The following is an 18,868-nucleotide window of genomic DNA, read 5'->3' as shown; positions in this document are numbered from 1 at the left end:
AGCCACTGCTGCAGCTACTAAGTTTTCTTGGGGACTAAGTTTTCATTATGAGTATCCATTATTATGCCACAAATTAGGACTGCCAACACAAAGGAACCTCTACTCTGAAAACATCTCATTCCACTATGGAATGAAAAACAGTCTAATGCTGAAACTGTTTCATCTCCCCATCTTCACAAAACATGTAAAATTTTTAGAGCCTACATTTCAGCCTCCCAGACGTCTATTTTCATTCTAAGAGCAGAATTATAGATGTTGTATTTAAATGCTATTAAATATCAAAATTGTCTTTAACTTTCTTCTAAACAAAAGACAGGTGGTATAATGATAAACAGGCAGCAGTGTTCACCAGTTTTATAAGGAACAGATATTATAAAAGCAAAAAAGAATGTATGATACAGGAGAATCACAAAGCTAACATATCTAAAACCAAAAACAGCATAGTACTTTGTGCACTAAAACATCCCTAAACATCCCTAACTACATCAAAATTCCACCCACATGATTGCACTTAATACTCTATTTTATTTATTCTATATTAGCATCATAGTTTGAGGATTACAACTATGTCCTGATGCAAACTCTAGTCATGTTACATAAATCTTAAGAGCAACAATAGCAACAACAACAAAAAAGTCCCGATTGACCATTTTCAATCATATAAAGGAGTCATAAAACTTCTTTTATGGCTTTAGCACTATTTAGTATATCCCAAATTCTCAAAAGGGATGCTAATTCAATTACACATGTTGACTCTTTTAAAATTAGTCCTTCAGAATGTTCATAACCAGCCAAATTTTCGTGAAATTGCATCACCAATAAGTAGATCTTAAAAAACAGAAAAGTTAAGGAAATTGTTTCCCCCAAATTACTAATCAACAAAATTTAGTCAATTGAAAAGGAAATGAAAAAACTGTATAAGAGAACTGGTGCCACCCTCAACACTAGAAAACAGGGGAGCAATGTCCACAAAAGTTTTGGAAAAAGAACAAGCAGTCTAAAATCTTATAGTAACCCAATGTGTGCTTCTAGAACAGAGGCAAATGAAGAACAGTCTCAAGCAGAGAAATGTAGGACCTGTGGGTGTTTCTCAGACGTTCAGCCAACCAAGAGAAAAATTTAAATAAGGAATTCAGAACTACAAGCACCACAGTAAATAGACTGGTGGAGTACTAAATCCTCCACTTAACAAAATAGCAAAAATCAGGCTGTGAGGAATGGAAAGAAAAGAAAATGCTTAAGAAGGATAATATTGACTTTGCTCTAAATTAGGAGAAGTATGTTTTAAGTAGGGGTTGGAGAGGGGGGAGATACAGATGAAGACATAAAATTTATTTGTCCTCCACTGAAGACCTTGTAGGAACTATTATCCCTTACAGTGAGGAAATATTTAACAGAAGTTCATAAATTCTTTTACTTTCACCTTGTTTATTCCCTTTAAACTAATATAAAATTGATTTTAGAAAAACCACACACAATTACCTGATAACAGCATCTTCTAGACTTGTTCCTATCCAGATATCTACCCCTTCTATCTGCTTATATGCACATATGTCCGGAGTATTATCACTTAATATTAAGCAATGGTTTTTTCTGATGTAGGACTTGGGGTTATTTAGGGTTTTTTAAATTTCTTTCTTATTTTATTTTTTTACCTCCAGTTTATTTTTTACTTTTTTCCCCAGCTTTATTGAGATATAATTAATGTATAATATTGTATAAACTTAAAGTGTACAATATATATGTACTTGATATGTGTATATACTGTGAAGTAATCACCACAATAAGATTAGGTAACATATTCAACAACTCACATAGTTACAATTTTAAGGTGTGTGTGTGAGAGAGAGAGAGAGAGAGAGAGAGAGAGAGAGAGAGAGAGAGGACTTAGAAGATCGACTCTCACAGCAACTTTCAAATATACAATACAGTATTGTTAACTACAGTCACCATGCTGTGTATTACATCCCCCAAATTTATTCATCTTATAACTGGAAGTTTGTACCATTTGACCACATTCCCCCATTTTCTAAAAACAATTTTGTTTCCTTTCTCTTTTCTTTAAATTGCTTCAATTGTTTATCATTTTGTTAAAATTAAGTCATTATTCAAAATAACAAAAATAAAATCCTCTCTATTGGGGAACAAAACCACTGTACTGTTATGTTATCAATAATTAAGGACATCACTTCCCAGTATTTCCTCTAATGGCAATGTGAAGAAAACTATACTTTTGTTTCAATTAAAATACTGCATTCATCTCTTTTTAGACTATTTATACATCAAGAAGTCATGTCTTACCTTCTGAGCATACAAAACACCAGCTAACATTAACATGCTCATGATTTCGGCAGCCACGTCTGGGGGTAAAGTGATTAGGGCAGATGATGCTATTGGATGCAAGGATCTTTGACCCAGCAGCCAGGCAAAAGTCATTGGCATGGTATGCCACTGGGCAGCGGACACAGCGCATCAGTCGACCTAAAAATAAGAGAAAAACCAGGGAGAGACAAAAGAAAAAGGGATTAAACATAAAAACGATGTGAGTTATTCAAGTTTATTTGCTAGCAGTGGGAAAATCCCACAAACAAATGGAAGCACTACTAGATCAAGAGACCTTAAACACCCAATTCCCTAAGAAAAGCTCAGATGGGAACTATATGATAAATGGCCTTAAGGAGTCCGATCCCACAAGAGTAAGTGAGTCTACCTCAACAAGAATAAGCCCTGTTTAAACCACTGTCCTGACTGGAAAATGGAATCAGCTGCAGACGAAACGGTGGGGGTGGGGGTGGGGGTGGGGGTTGGTGTGTGTATACAATCACATTTAAAGACCAGATGGGAGAAACACTAATGCTTGCTTTCCTTGGCTGGTACTCTGTGATTCTTAAAGCCTTTTAGGTGAATGAATGAACCTCTCTACCTCCACCCCCCCATGAGATATATCCTCTAACATACTTTACCAACTAAGAACCACTACCAAACCACCCCAGTGCTACCTATGATAGCAACTGAAAAGGAGAAGGCAGCTGATGGTTCAGCTGCAATTTTGATCAAGCATGTTACTGTACTTAAGACTGACAAGATCTATGGTGCCAGGAAATCATCTTACAGAAGATATCACCAGTCTGATTAAAAGAAAAGTCAACACTGCCACATTTTTCCTGCCCAACCTCCTTTGGGAGAAGTGGGCTCTTTGGGCATACAAGCATTTAATAGTAGAGATACAATATTTGGCTTTCAGAGAAATCAGTAAGAGACCCACTAGTACTGAGCAGAAAGAAATGATTGGGGCTTCCCTAGTGGCGCAGTGGTTAAGAATCCGCCTGCCAATGCAGGGGACACGACGTCAAGCCTTGGTCCGGGAAGACCCCCCTTGCCGCAGAGCGACTAAGCCCGTGAGCCACAACTACTGAGCCTGCTCTCTAGAGCCCACGTGCCACAACTACTGAGCCTGCGTGCCACAACTACTGAAGCCTGTGTGCGCCTAGAGCCTGTGCTCCGCAGTGAGAGAAGTCACCGCAATGAGAAGCCCACGCACCACAATGAAGAGCAGCGCCTGCTCGCCACAACTAGAGAAAGCCCACACACAGCAACAAAGACCCAACTCAGAAATAGATAGATAGATAGATAGATAGATAGATAGATAGATAGATAGAAAGAATCCGCCTGCCAATGCAGGGGACACGGGTTCGAGCCCTGGTCCGGGAAGATCCCACATGCTGCGGAGCAACTAAGGCCCTGCGTGCAACTACTGAGCCTGAACTAGAGAGCCCGTGAGCCACAACTACTTAGCCCACGCGCCTACACCCCGTGTTCCACAAGAGGAGCCACTGCAATGAGAAGCCTGCGCACCGCAAGGAAGAGTAGCCCCCGCTCGCAGCAACTAGAGAAAGCCTGAACGCAGCAACGAAGACCCAACGCAGCAAAAAAAAAAAAAAAAAAAAAAAAAATCAATAAAATCAATAAATTTATTTAAAGAAAAAGAAAGGAATGATTGTTTTCCCACTGGGAATGGATTTAGAAACTTGAGTTTATGTGCACCCACATAATAGTTTTGGAAACCTCAGCTCTCAAGCTAACCATGAAGCAGGAAAAAATTTTCTGGATAGGAATTTCCATTTTAAAAAATAAAACAAATCAGCACAAAACAAAACCCTCATTTCTGCCCTATATGCATGCCTGAATGATATCACATCTGATAACCATACATATAAAGGCCCACAGAAGAAGAATACACTTTATTCTGATGAAGGAAGACATCCAGCAGAGCCAAGTCCCTGGCGGTCCAGTGGTTAGGATGTTGTGCTTTCACTGCAGAGGGTGCGGGTTCAATCCCTGTTTGGAGAACTAAGATCCCACAAGCCACATGGCGCGGCGCAGAACAGAACAAAACAAAACAAGATGTCCAGCAGAACACCTTTTCAAACTAAATGTCACATGAATTCCAAATATTTAAAACTACCACATAATGCCGGGGGTTCCACAAAGCACATATAAAAATGTGGTGACTGCTATATTTGTCCATTACTCTCTTATCTCTCACATAAAATGCTGGTACTCTGACAAAAGCTAGAGGCTTATGAAGAGATATGCCAGATAGCATCTGAAACATCCATTGCCAATGAGACCAAGGTTCTATAATTAGATTGGTCTACACAAGAAACCCATACCTTTAGATGCAGAAACACTGGCTGGATTAGCAGCATGGCAGGTTATACATATGTGGAGGGAACACCGGAAGCCCTTGTTCTGCAAGACAGTGGGTGGATATTTCTGGACACACTCTTCATGGTAAAACTTTCCACATAAGGGCAGAAGGCACCTTTTAACATCTTCCCCACTCTGCTTGCATACAAAACAGGTATGTATTCCTAGGAAACAGGAAGAAACAAATTAATACTAACTCAAGAATTCACTCAATGCTAAACCATTAGGTGAAAAGTTAGTGAGTACACAATTCTGCACCAAATTCCAACATGGGGTGGGGGTGGAGGGTGCCCACACCACAAAGCAATTCTCTGATACCAGCTGGTGTCCTACAATTCAACTCAATTCTGACACTATCTACTTGGAGATAATATCAGATCCCACAGATTAAGTAAGGGTTCAGTCCTACAAGACTGCCTCCCACCCCAACCCTTACCAGTTCTAAGTCAAGGCTGTCATCTGTACTTCTGACCAACTGGCTATAAATCAGAGGTTGGGTTCAATTAACTTGCAAGAGTGGGTCACAGAACTCAGAGAAACACTTTACTTACTAGATCATCAGTTTACTAAAAAATGATGTAGTTCAGGAACAGCTAGTTAAAAGAAATGCATAGAGTAAGGCATGGGGAAAGGGCTCAGAGCTTCCAGCGCCTCTCCAAGCACGACACTCTCCCCTAATCTCCATGTGTTCACCAACCCAGATGCTCTCCAAACCCCATCCTTTTGGGTTTTAATGGAGGCCACATTACATAGGCATGATTGATTAAAACAATGGCAATTGAGGACTAATCCAACCTCCAGCACTCTCCCCTCCAAAAAGGTCAGGGGGAGATGGAACCCTGTAATCACATGGTTGGTTCTCCTGGCAACCAGCTCCCATCCTTGGCTAGTTCCAAGAGTCATCTCTCATTAACATAAAAAAAAAGACATACATCTTTATAGCCCTCATCACTTAGGAAATTTCAAGGGTTTCAGGAGCTCTGTGCCAGAAACTGGACAAAGACCAAATACATATTTATTAAAAATCATAATATCATAGTGAAGAACATTATAATAGACTGATCAGGATGACAACACGAACCTACTGAACAATCTTAATATCACTATTAAGGGGGAAATTTAATACATGTTTGCTGATGTGATGCTATAGGAAGTACACATCCCCCACAAAGTATTCTTGCCAAAGGAAAATTGACTTGACCTGATCCAGCCTCTAGATCTAACTACAAGTTTCCAGGAAATACGGAACAAGTTAAAGGGACACCTCAAGGATGCAATCAGCCAAATTTAGAATGTAGAAAACTTGGCAGACAAATGACCATTGTCTCAAGAAATAAAGAACATTAAAAAATTGGGTGAGGGGGGCTTCCCTGGTGGCGCAGTGGTTGAAAGTCCGCCTGCCAATGCAGGGGACACGGGTTCGTGCCCCGGTCCGGGAGGATCCCGCATGCCGTGGAGCGGCTGGGCCTGTGAGCCATGGCCGCTGAGCCTGCACATCCGGAGCCTGTGCTCCGCAACGGGAGAGGCCACAACAGTGAGAGACCCGCATACCGCAAAAAAAAAAATAATAATAATAATTGGGTGAGGGGTCCCTCAAATATGTGCAGTTATTGGGATCCAGCAATGAGGTTTGTTATGTAGGGGTGACAAGTAAGGTTTGATTTAGCACAGGCCCAGTAGGGAAACCACATTTGGATACTGAGCACTTAAAACGGCACTAGTCTAAATTGAGATGTGTAGTCAGCGTCAATACACGTTGGAGTTTGAAAATCTAGCACATAAAAAAGAATGTAAAAAATTTCAGTCATTTTCACATTAATTATATGCTGACATATTTTGAATATATTGGGTTAAATAAAACATATTTTTGTTGTAAAAAACAAAAATAATTGGGTGAGGGGAATAGTACTGTTGTAGATTAAGAGAAGTTTAAGAGATGAATTTTTTATTAAAAAATACAATACAGGGACATTATTTGGATCTTGATTCAAAACACTATAAAACAATATATTTTGAGACAAAGTGGGAAAATTTGAAAGTGGGACTGGGTAGTTAGTTGATGACACATAGGAATCACTGTATACAATGGATATATTTTTTTAAAGTGTTAAAAAAATATGCTAGTTACATATATTTTGGACTATATGAGTAAAATGAGGCAAGAAGTTGATAACTACTGAAGCTAAGTGATGAATATGTTGAGATTCTTTATACTGTTCTCTCTACTTCTGTATATGTCTGAGGATTTCTGTAATAAAAAGTTTAAGAGAAAAAAAAAATTCTACCCCTAGCTGGGAAGCAAAACAATGTAAGGGAAACAGCCCAGGCTTGAGAGACAGACAGACCTGAACACGAATCCTGCCTTTCGCACCTGCTGGAAATAGGAACACAGTAAAATAATCCACCTCATCTTTATAAACAGTGAGATCACCAACTAATAATAATTTTAGAAAAAAATTTAAAATAAGTATTTGAAAAGAAGCAATCTACTGCCTGATACTGAATAACTGGCAGCCAATACTTAACTGGAGTAGCCTAAATTATGGTGTGATCATCCTACTATAGGAAAACGGGGTGACCCAGAAGAAATAGTAAACGACTCCTTTATTCTTAGTCTATACATCTTTACTAAAACTAGGGTAAAATTTTCTACCCTCAAAAATAATAACCTCTCTTTACCTCACATAACATATAAAAGTTAATTCAATATAGATCACAGACCTAAATGTGAAACCTAAAATTAAAAAATTTTCAGAAGAAAACAAAATCCTCGTGACATTGGGTTAAGCAAGATTTCTTAACCAAAGTCCATTAAAAAAATTTGATAAACTAGACTTCATCAAAATAAAAAACTTCTGGGGCTTCCCTGGTGGCACAGTGGTTGAGAATCTGCCTGCTAATGCAGGAGACACGGGTTCGAGCCCTGGTCTGGGAGGATCCCACATGCTGCAGAGCAACTAGGCCCATGAGCCACAACTACTGAGCCTGCATGTCTGGAGCCTGCACTCCACAACAAGAGAGGCCGCGATAGTGAGAGGCCCGCGCACCGCGATGAAGAGTGGCCCCCGCTTACCACAACTAGAGAAAGCCCTTGCACAGAAACGAAGACCCAACACAGCAAAAATAATTAATAAACTCCTAAAAAAAAATTAAAAACTTCTGCTCTTCAAAAGATACCATTAAGAAAATTAGAAAACAAGTCACAGATTGGGAGAATAATTTGGAAAGTATATATCTGATAAAGGACTTGTAGCCAGAATACATATAAAGAACTCTTAAAACTCAACAGTAAGGAAACAACCCAGGACTTCCCTGGTGGTGCAGTGGTTAAGAAGGCGCCTGCCAATGCAGGGGACACGGGTTCCAGCACTGGCCCGGGAAGATCCCACATGCCACGGAGCAACTAAGCCCATGCACCAAAACTACTGAGCCTGCACTCTAGAGCCCGCAAGCCACAACTACTGAAGCCAGCGCGCCTAGAGCTTGCGCTCCACAAGAGAAAACACCACAATGAGAAGCCCGCACACTGCAATGAAGAGTGAGTAGCCCCCGCTCACCAACTAGAGAAAGCCCACGCACAGCAACGAAGACCCAACACAGCCATGAATAAATAAATAAATTTATAGGGGGAAAAAACCCCAAATTAAAAAAAAATTTTGAACACTCTTCCTCAAAGAAGACAGAAAAATAAGCACATAAAAAGATGTGCAACATCATTCATCATTAGTGAAATGAACATTAAAACCACAATAAAATACCACTACACATCTGTCAGAATGGCTAAAATTAAAAAGACTGACTATACCGAATGTTGATGAAGATGTGGCAGAATTAAAACTCTCACACACTACTGATGGGAATATAAAATGGTACAAACACTTTGGATGTTCCTTAAAAAGTTAAGCCTACCATATGCAGCCATTCTGCTGTTAGATATTTACACAACAGAAAAGAAAGTGTATCCGTACAACAGATACACATTGCTTTATTTATAATAGCCGAACCTGAGAACTATCCAAATGTACATCAATAGATGAGTGGATAAACAAACTTTTATATCCATACAATGGAATACCACTTGGCAATAAAAAGAATGAATTCTCAATACCTGTAACAATGTTGTTTAATCTCAAAGTAACTATGCTGAGTGATGGTTTCAAAGGTGTATGTACACAAACACACACCAAAACGTCATCAAAGTGTACACTTTGTGTAGTTTACTGTACATCAATTACACCTCAATAAAGCTGTTTTAAGAAAGAAAATGAATTACTGTTACACACATCAACACAGATGAGTCTCAAAAACATTATGCTGAGCCAGACACAAACTCTAAAAAAAAGGTAAATCTAATGTGCTCTGAACAGAAAGCAGATCACTGTTTAACCTGAAATTCATGATGGGGGTGAAGGGGTGAGGTGCAAAAAAGACTGACTGGGTCTGATCACAAAGGAACTTTCTGGTGTGGGTGTATACATTTTATCGAAACCTATCAAAACATACATTAAAAGGGGTACATTTATAGTAAGCAAATTACACTTCAATTAAGTTGATTTTTTTAAAAAGTAGTTCTGCCTTAGATTAGCCTGGTTCAGAGAATACCACATCATAATAAAGATGAGGGCTTCCCTGGTGGCACAGTGGTTGAGAGTCCGCCTGCCGATGCAGGGGACGCGGGTTCGTGCCCCGGTCCGGGAAGATCCCACATGCTGTGGAGCGGCTCGGCCCGTGAGCCATGGCCGCTGAGCCTGCGCGTCCGGAGCCTGTGCTCCGCAATGGGAGAGGCCACAACAGTGAGAGGCCCGCGTACCGCAAAAAAATAAAAAATAATAAAAAAAATAAAGATGAGACTAGCAAAACTGGATCACTGGTACAAAAGGCAAGAAGGTCTCTCTAAATGGTTATCATCAAAAAATCCACAAACAATAAATGCTGGAGAGGGTGTGGAGAGAAGGGAACCCTCCTACACTGTTGGTGGGAATGTAAATTGGTACAGCCACTATGGAGAACAATACGAAGGTTCCTCAAAAACTAAAACTAGAACCACCATATCATCCTGCAATCCCACTCCTGGGCATATATCTGGAGAAAACATGGTCTGAAAGTATACATACACCCCAATCTTCACTGCAGCACTAGCAGTGATAGCCAAGACATGGAAGCATCCTAAATGTCCCTCAACAGAAGAATGGATAAAGAAGATGTGGTACATATATACAATGGAATATTACTCAGCCATTAAAAAGAATGGGGCCTCCCTGGTGGCGCAAGTGGTTGAGAGTCCGCCTGCCGATGCAGGGGGTGCGGGTTCGTGCCCCGGTCTGGGAGGATCCCATGTGCCGCGGAGCGGCTGGGCCCGTGAGCCATGGCCGCTGTGCCTGCGCGTCCGGAGCCTGCGCGTCCGGAGCCTGTGCTCCGCAACGGGGGAGGCCGCAGCAGTGAGAGGCCCGCATACCGCGAAAAAAAAAAAGAATGAGTAATGCCATTTGCAGCAACATGGATGGACCTAGAAATCGTCATACTGAGTGAAGTAAGTCAGACAGAGAAAGACAAATATCATATGATATCGCTTATATGCGGAATCTAAAAAAAATGATACAAATCAACTTATTTATAAAACAGAAACAGACTCACAGACTTAGAGAAGGAACTTATGGTTACCAGGAGGGAAGAGTTGGGGGGAGGGATAGTTAGGGAGCTTGGGATTGACACTGTTCTCACTGCTATATTTAAAATTTGAAAAAGAATAGATACATGTATATGTATAACTGAATCACTTTGCTGTACAACTGATATAACACAACATTGTTAATCAACTATACTCAAATATAAAATAAGAAGTTAAAAAAAATTTTAAAAAAGAAGAAGGAGAAGAAGAAGATCTTTCTAAGAAAATTAGGGCAATAGAGATATGCACATATCTAAAATTTGTTTCTAAATTTTATTTACAGGGCCGGGACACCGTATGGCACATAATGATCAAAAGCCCAACGTGTGTAGAAGGCAAAATAACCCCACAACTATCTTGTCTTCCAGCTTTTGTTCCTACACTGCTGAAAGTGGTAGCAGAAAGATGACATAACTCAATCTGACATGGTCATCTATTTACAGACACAAGTTAATTTCACCTCTTATTTCCCACAGGGGCTAGTCTAAGCCTACACTCTTCCCTTCAGGTTATCAAAACTTTTTTTCCACCATTCTCACCAAGCCAAGGAAAAATTTCCGTGCTCATCTCCCTCACAATTACATGGTACATTCCCTTTTAATCTTTTTATCTCTTCAAGTTTATCCTCTCCTGTCTCTGTGACTGTACTCCAATTATTCCCCTTCCTGTTACAGAAATTTATTTCCCTACACAATTCTTAACCTTCATCCTACTCAAGATGTTCTTCCTCCTGACCCTCTAACATCCTCCCTTCAGCTACTGCTCCCTTTTCCACTGAAGTCAAGCTTCTGTAAGAAATAGTGTATACTGCTACCCATTCATCTTTCAGTTTGGTTTAGTAAGGCACTCTCTCACTGCCAAATACAATAGATCCCCTTTTCATTCTAGAACCTCCTTGGTCTGTTTGCCCCATCTGCTTCTGCTGATGACAGCCCACTGCCATGGCTTCACAGACATTCTTTCTTGAGTAGCCCCTCCTCATCTTCCAGTAGCCCCTTTTAAGTGGGTATCCCCCACTAGTGTCATTAGCCCTCTTCTCACTCTACAGACGCTTTTTCTTTGGGCAGCATCATGCACACCTACGGTTTTAATGACTTAACGAGCATAAAATCTTTACTGTCAACCCTAATTTCTTTACTACTTTCATACTGTAACATCCATTCATAACACTGAAAAAAGAGCAATCTCCTTAGCACAGCTGTAAGGTGCTTCACAGGCTGGTCTCATCTGACCATTCCTAGTTTCTGACCCAATCCGTATATTGTAACTCTCACAAAATAGCTCTCTTCTTTTTTGCTAAGCAGTTTTACTGATGTATAATATACACAGAAAAGTGCACACATTCTAAGTTCACAAATAATCATGAAGTGAACACATTTCTTGATCACCACTCAGATCAAGAAACATAAAATATCATCAGTAACCCAGAAGCCCTCCTCATCACTACCTATGCCTCACCTCTTCCCTAAAATATCTTAAAATATCTTAAACTCCAAACATACAGACCTATATGCTTCCTGCTCCCCAAATATTTCATACTTACTTTATTGGACCTTCTATCCTTCCCCTCCACGCACCAATTTCTATTTCTCTCTTAAAACCAAACTCAGATATCTTCCTCTGTAGCACTGGTGCATCTTCATTCACACAGCACTTTAACATTCACAACAACACTTTTTGCACTGTATTATACTATACATTCATTATTCACTTGAGTTTTTTTGAAGGCAAAGACCACAGAGCACCTATCTCTATGTCTGTAGGAATTAGCCCAGTATTGCCACATAAAAGGTGTCTCCAATAAATGATTTTTTCCTAAAAAACTTGAAACTCAAACCTTCCTTGGAAGAAGACCTTTCTCTAACTACTTTACCTGTGCGACATTCATTGCAGATAAATTTTCCTCTGGGCATTTCAGTTAATCCAAGGCACTCCAGGTGGAAAGCCCCACAGCACTGAGCCTCACATAATAGCAGCTCACCCAGTTTCTCACAGTTCTGTTAAGAGAAAGAAAACAGATCTGTCTATAGAAAAAGATCTTTAAAAATCCCAAGCAGGTCTTCATTAAAGCAAAAGTTAAGACGCAGCTTTGCCAGAAACAAAAAATCCCACCATTCATTCAGCTAGTATTTAATGATTACCTCCTCTATGCCAGGTACCACAGGTCCCTGGCTCCCATAATTCTTATATTCTAAGGATACAAAGATATAAGTAAATGATTAAACAAACAAAAGATGTCAGACAATGTAAGCAGCTGGGAGAGCACTCAAACAACAACTGTGGATTTTGGGTGATTAGGAAGGACTTCTCAGACCGGGCTCGGAATGACAGGGCAGCCGCATGATCTGAAGAAGGGACCAAGAAGGCAGAAAGTACAGAAAGCCCCCACACAGGAAAAATCATGGCATTCCTATGAATCACAATGAAAGCCAGTGTCATTGGACAAAAGTGAACAAAAGTTAGAAGTGGTAGAAATGAAGTAAGAAAAAGGCAAGCAAGGGCCCGACTGTGTGGCCTTACAGATTACGGTACAGAGTTTCAGATTTTATTCTAATTGCAAAGGTGTGCCATTATAATGAGCGCTGTACCAAAGGAAGGCTGAAATCAGGTATTCATCTAAAAACAGATCCCTATGACTGCTACATGAAAAATTTCAAGAGTAAAAAGGTGAGAGGAGAAACAGAGATAATCAAACAGGTTACTGCAATGGTTCAAGCAAGAGATACTGGCCAGCTGGGACTTGGGTCATAACAGTCCAGAAGGGCCCTGATTAAGATGTGAACAATCCCTGAGATACACCTAGAACCATATTAAAAGCAGAGAGATCACCTTTCTGAGACAATCTCACTAAAACAGGGTGTCAATGATGATACAGCCTTAGGAAATAAAGATCGGGATCTGTTGCTTTTGAAAACATTGTATGATTTATGAAAATTCTGCACATTCCCAACATTTGTTACTTTTCACCCCTCTAATATCCTGGCTTGTTTCCTCATAGTGATTAGCAGAAAAATGATAAAAATGAAAAAAACTCTTATACTTATTCTGTAAGACAAGAAAGGGGGAAAGATGGCCAGGCAAGTCTAATATCCTCAAGAACCCAAAGAAACAGAACAGGTCTTGGCCACTTAACATCAAAGCTTAAATAAGCAAACGAGTAGGAGGGCTTTGGGAATAAAAGGCCAGAGGCAGCCAGGGATTAAGAGGGGACCCCAAGGGATTCTGAGCTAGTCTTTCATGTTTGGCTCTCCCATGATCTACTATTCATGACCAAAAACTGACAAATGCCATAAATGTTACATGTTTTGTTTTGTATATTCAGCGTGCCAGCAACATCAGCTTTCCTGCATGATAAACAAATTCGCCTTCATCACTTAAGCAGGAAAACTTCAATTACAGTATGTACTGAGGAATAAATTTTTCAAATTAACCAAATGTTACAGACTAACCCTTTAATTGGGATGACCATGTAATTCATCCTTCAAACTAGGACACCTGAGCATGAAAGGAGGTGCTATTAATAAATTATACAAGCACAACAGATTTAAACAAAGACTGATCCAAACAAACCAGGACCATGGGTTACAATACCTTCTTATATGACAATCTTTGTGGGCTTAACAGTCTCTGAGGAGTAACACTGCTTGGGAGCAGGTCTGAATATAATCAACCTTCTTTATATAGCAGTGAAATGAATAGACAAAGAAACTGAGTTGAAATTATACTGGCCATAAGAATATTCTAGGCCTAGGGAAATTTTATTTTTTAGCAGTTTCAATTAGAAAAAAAAAAACCCTAATATTTTCAACTTTTTATATGCCAGTTTTTAAGTATTTACAAGGTTAAATCAAGACCATGAAAAGAGAACATAACCAATGCATCCATTTAATTGACTCTACTCCCAAGTAAGATAAAGGCATTTGACATTAGAGTGGAGGCACATTTCACAGAGAAGCAAGGCAACATAGTGGTTAAGACTCAGAACCCAGATCGCCTGGGTTTGAATACTGGCTTCACTGAGTGACTACAAGCAAGCTCTTTAACCTCCCTGCACCTCAATTTTCTTATCTATAAAACGAGGATAATAATGATCCTCTATCTTATGAGATTGTTATGATAACTAAATGATGTAATATTTACAAAGTGATTGGAAAAACACTTGACACATAGTAAAAAACACTGTCTAAGTGTATATTAAATAAATAGAAAAATACAGGTGGTAGGTTCTCTAAAGTCAGTACTTTAAAGCAGAAAAACAAAAACAACGAAAACAAACAAAACACACACACACACACACACACACACCAAGAATCTATGTGAAAATTCTCCTTGAAAAATTCCTTAGAAACCCAAACATTTTCACACCATGAGAGGTGCAGGAAAATTATCTTTGGCTGAGCAACCACAGATTCATCCCTTCCATCTCAGACCTACTTCAGGGCACCTACCCAGGGGCAACACTAAATATTTCTCTTCTTTTTTTGTGGGAAGAGAGAAGAGTTAAATCCTTAAAGTAAGTGATTCCACTGGAATCATCCAAGAGAATTTTTACTCTAACCATGACTAGGTCATCAAGAGAAGGGAGAGGACTTCTCTTAAAAGATAAGCATGCAATTCAAATGCAAGTGGACAAACATTCTCTACCTGACAAACATTCTCCTTGAGTGCAGCTCCTCCTCCTCGTTCACCCTGCAGTTTTTTAGATACAGGCATTCCGTGGTCATTTTCGACACCCTCCTCAATGGTCTCCTTGGGGCTTGCAGCTGTCCTGTGTGTCATCAGTTCTCCCTTGCAGAGAAAAAATAATGCCCCACATCTGTATTATTGATGTCTCCTCCATCTGACCCCCTCCCTCTGGGCTGCTATTTGTCTAGCCATTAAGCACTTACAGATGTTCAGCCAATCACGTGGGCGGACTGCATGCAATGTTAGTTCTAACCCTGCTGTGATTGGGCGGGTAGTGGGCGCCTCATGCCCTGCCACTAACTGCTCTGAGGCTGTTCCACTGGAACTTTTTGAGCTGTTCCATTTTAAGGTTTCACTAAGGGAGAGAAAACATTCTTAAGTTTATTTGATTACTTATTTGTCCTTCCAAGATCAGTGTTTCCTAAATAATGCCCCCCTTGGGCATTCTATTCAAATTGTCCTGGAAAGAAACACTCTGTATCATAATATGTGATGCTGACCTGACTTGTTCTAATTCTCTTTTAACCTGAGTTGGAAAGCTAGGGATAGCATCAATGGCTGCACTGATGCTCTTCAAGAAAATGGCTTTAAAGCTCTGTTTCCTAAAAGTCGCTGTTTACAAACATTACTCTAAAATTAAGCAGTTGGTGGTCTCAATAAATAAGCAAATGAGTTTTTCCCCTAACTGCAGTCTCAACTTTTAAAGGGCAATACCAAGTTCTTCTGGATTATATAGTTACTTGATATTGTGCTCTCTGGTTTTAGAACAAGTTTACTTCATGATGAAACAGTTATGTATTTCATCTGACACCTAGAGCATGGGGTGTGATCTTTTAAAAAGGTCACACCCACAGCTGCCATAGTGCTTTGACTTATTTCTACTAGAATCAGATTCATCTTTTTCTCCAGGATTCCTTGTCACTACTAGCTGTTTCAACAGAATACTATTTTTAGGTAAACTCAAAGGGGAAAGGGATGTGGCCTCTACTGTGAAAAGCAGCTTCACTTTGGAAGGTCAAAAGATGAAGAACTGCATAATACCTCGGAGCTTGGAGTTTCTTTTGATGAGTTGTCATTTTTCACTTTTTTACAGTGCACCTTGGCTGTAGCATGTCTCTGTCGTTTTCGCTTCCTTGGTTTATCAAACAGCTTGGTGGTGCCTAGGACAGGAAAACAGGTGTTACCTGCTGGCTGATCACATGCATGTCCAAGAACTCCTATCCTCAACTAAAGGGACCTCACAGAATTATGGAATGTTAAGAGTAAGCACCAACCTTAATTTTAATTTTAATTCCCCAACTTTGTAGATGAGGAAAACAAGGGCAGAGGAAAAAAAAAAGACTTACCCATTAGTATATAACTAGTTGGGGAAATAGTTACATATATATAAATTCTGCCTCATATGGATTAAATAGTAAACATACAGGTTATTAAAGCAATTTCATTCTATATGACTGAAATGAAAGACTTTCTAGTTCCACAAAGGACTTTAATATCCTACAAATGGGGAGGAAATGCATTTAGTAGTCAGGAAAAGATACTAAAACCTGGCCTCCAAGATTAAAGACAATAAATTATATCACTCTGTGATTTAAGGATTAAGACAAAAACATGAAATACATAAGATCTGACTTACAGGAGGAGAGAAAAATACCTCCCTCCCCCAACCAATACATGTATTGGCCAAAAGGACATTCATGCAAGGACTTGCCTGGTGGCTCAGTATTTTAAGAATCTGCCTGCAAATGCAGGGGACACGGGTTCGAGCCCTGGTCCAGGAAGATCCCACATGCTGCGGAGCAACTAAGCCCACGCACCACAACTACTGAGCCTGTGATCCACAACTACCGAGCCCATGTGCCACAACTACTGAACCCATGCACCTAGAGCCCATGCTCCACAACAAGAGAAGCCACCGCGATGAGAAGCCTGCGCACCACAAGGAAGAACAGCCCCCGCTCACCACAACTAGAGAAAGCCCGCGCGCAGCAACGAAGACCCAACACAGCCAAAAATAAATAAACAAATAAACGGGTTTTTTTAATTAAAAAAAAAAAAGGATATTCATGCAGCGGTACTATAACCTTGAATATGAATGCCTAATCTTGACATATTTAGAAAATGGAATTTAGTCTCTCACTCATTTTTTATTATACATATTTCAACTCTTTGTTATAGAAACATTAAGAGGAATCTTTAAAGAGATATTTTGTAAAATGTTCCAGGATATTTAAGCTAGGTATCAAATACTTTGGAAGACTGCTTTAGGGCTCTCTTCTTGATCTGCCTGATTGAGATGGAGAAGCTCTGCTATCAAAGCTGCTGACAGCCTAAGACTAAAAGGGAAGAGTTAATATGGTGGCAGAATAAAGCTTCAAAATTCTCACAAGTTGACACATTTAGATGAAATTTACAGAGGATAAAGTGCAGGTTGTAGGTTTTACAGAAAACTAAAGTACAAATGTATAGGGAAAGAGCTGATACTATTTTGAAAGCAGTTTTTTTTTTTTAATCAAGCAAACAAGTTGATCAACCTATATTATAACTACATACAGGGTTAAAATAACATATTGCTTAATTTACTTGCTAAAAAACTTAATAATCACAGATCACATTCAAAGAAGTGTACATTTAAGACCACATAAAATATAATCTCCCCATAATACCCTTTGCTGATAGATCATATCTGATGCAGCGTGCTCAAATCTAAGCTAATATTTCAGGAATGACACCAATCAATAAATGGCATAGGTAGACAAAATGATCAAAGGGATAGAAAGAACTGGTATGGAGAAACACAGGGTGGATAATGGGACAGTAGTGTGGCAATAAATCTGGTCACGTCTGGATATAGTTCCCCAATCCTTCCAACCTTTTTCATCTTCATGCTTATTCTACAAGACAGGGACAATGTGAATAATATCCTAACTTGTTGTAATGCTTTAGGTTCATCAGACGTAACAGTCCTTACACAAAGAAACGGGTAGAGTAGATACTTAAACTATGATTATTTTATCTGTTATTGAATGAAGGGCTGCCCATTCCTGCTATGGGCAGAAATAAGATGACCAAGCAGAGGTTCCAGGAAACAGATTCCAATTTAATCTAGAAGATTCTCAAGGCCTTTGAAAGCAACCATAATAGACTAGGCTCAAATGTAAGCTCTCTTTTTCAAGCATATGTTCATTGACCAAAGGTCACAGGTGTGATATAAGAAAGTAAGAATACAAAAGACTTGTTTAAGATGATTTGCAGGGCTTCCCTGGTGGCGCAGTGGTTGAGAGTCCGCCTGCCGATGCAGGGGACACGGGTTCGTGCCCCGATCCCGGAAGATCCCACATGCTGCGGAGCGGCTGGGCCCACGAGCCATGGCCGCGGAGCCTGTGTGTCCGGAGCCTGTGCTCCGCAACGGGAGAGGCCACAGCAGTGAGAGGCCCGCGTACAGCAAAAAAAAAAAAAAAGATGATTTGCAATTTCCCCCTCAACTCAAATTCTGTATTTTCTGTCCTACAGGAATCAAAGCCAAGAAAGTAATGATGCAGTATGGAGAATTATCTAATAAGAAAATTAAGGAGCTGATTTTTCTTTATTGTTCCCAACATTTCCTTAACACTAATATAATTCTAATTCCATTTAACTAATTTCAGTATAAAGTTGGAAATGAATCAATACAATTTTCTAGTGTCATACGTAGTTTTAGGAAGCATATATTGGACAAACAAGTCTTAGAACTTGCAACCTTACTAGTCCTGCTTAGTAACTTTTCTAGTTAACTGACAGGGTACTTCACACTTATTTTTGCAA

General features: G+C 39.7%; 1 protein-coding gene across 4 annotated transcripts in view; it reads right to left on the bottom strand.

The window, feature by feature from the left end:
* Window positions 1-18,868, bottom strand: part of NSD1 (nuclear receptor binding SET domain protein 1) — a 132,815-nt gene that overhangs the window by 31,785 nt on the left and 82,162 nt on the right. For all 4 annotated transcript variants that reach the window (XM_060094867.1, XM_060094865.1, XM_060094866.1 and 1 more), the window contains exons 10-14: window positions 16,106-16,224; window positions 15,023-15,166; window positions 12,252-12,375; window positions 4,674-4,874; window positions 2,302-2,481 (exon numbers count right to left, since the gene is read on the bottom strand). In XM_060094867.1, coding sequence (XP_059950850.1) covers window positions 2,302-2,481; window positions 4,674-4,874; window positions 12,252-12,375; window positions 15,023-15,166; window positions 16,106-16,224 — 768 coding nt within the window. The remainder of the gene's footprint in view (window positions 1-2,301; window positions 2,482-4,673; window positions 4,875-12,251; window positions 12,376-15,022; window positions 15,167-16,105; window positions 16,225-18,868) is intronic.

The sequence above is a fragment of the Mesoplodon densirostris genome, chromosome 3 (genome assembly GCF_025265405.1).
Source record: "Mesoplodon densirostris isolate mMesDen1 chromosome 3, mMesDen1 primary haplotype, whole genome shotgun sequence".
Taxonomy (NCBI): domain Eukaryota; kingdom Metazoa; phylum Chordata; class Mammalia; order Artiodactyla; family Ziphiidae; genus Mesoplodon; species Mesoplodon densirostris.
This window is presented reverse-complemented; position numbering and strand designations above follow the sequence as displayed.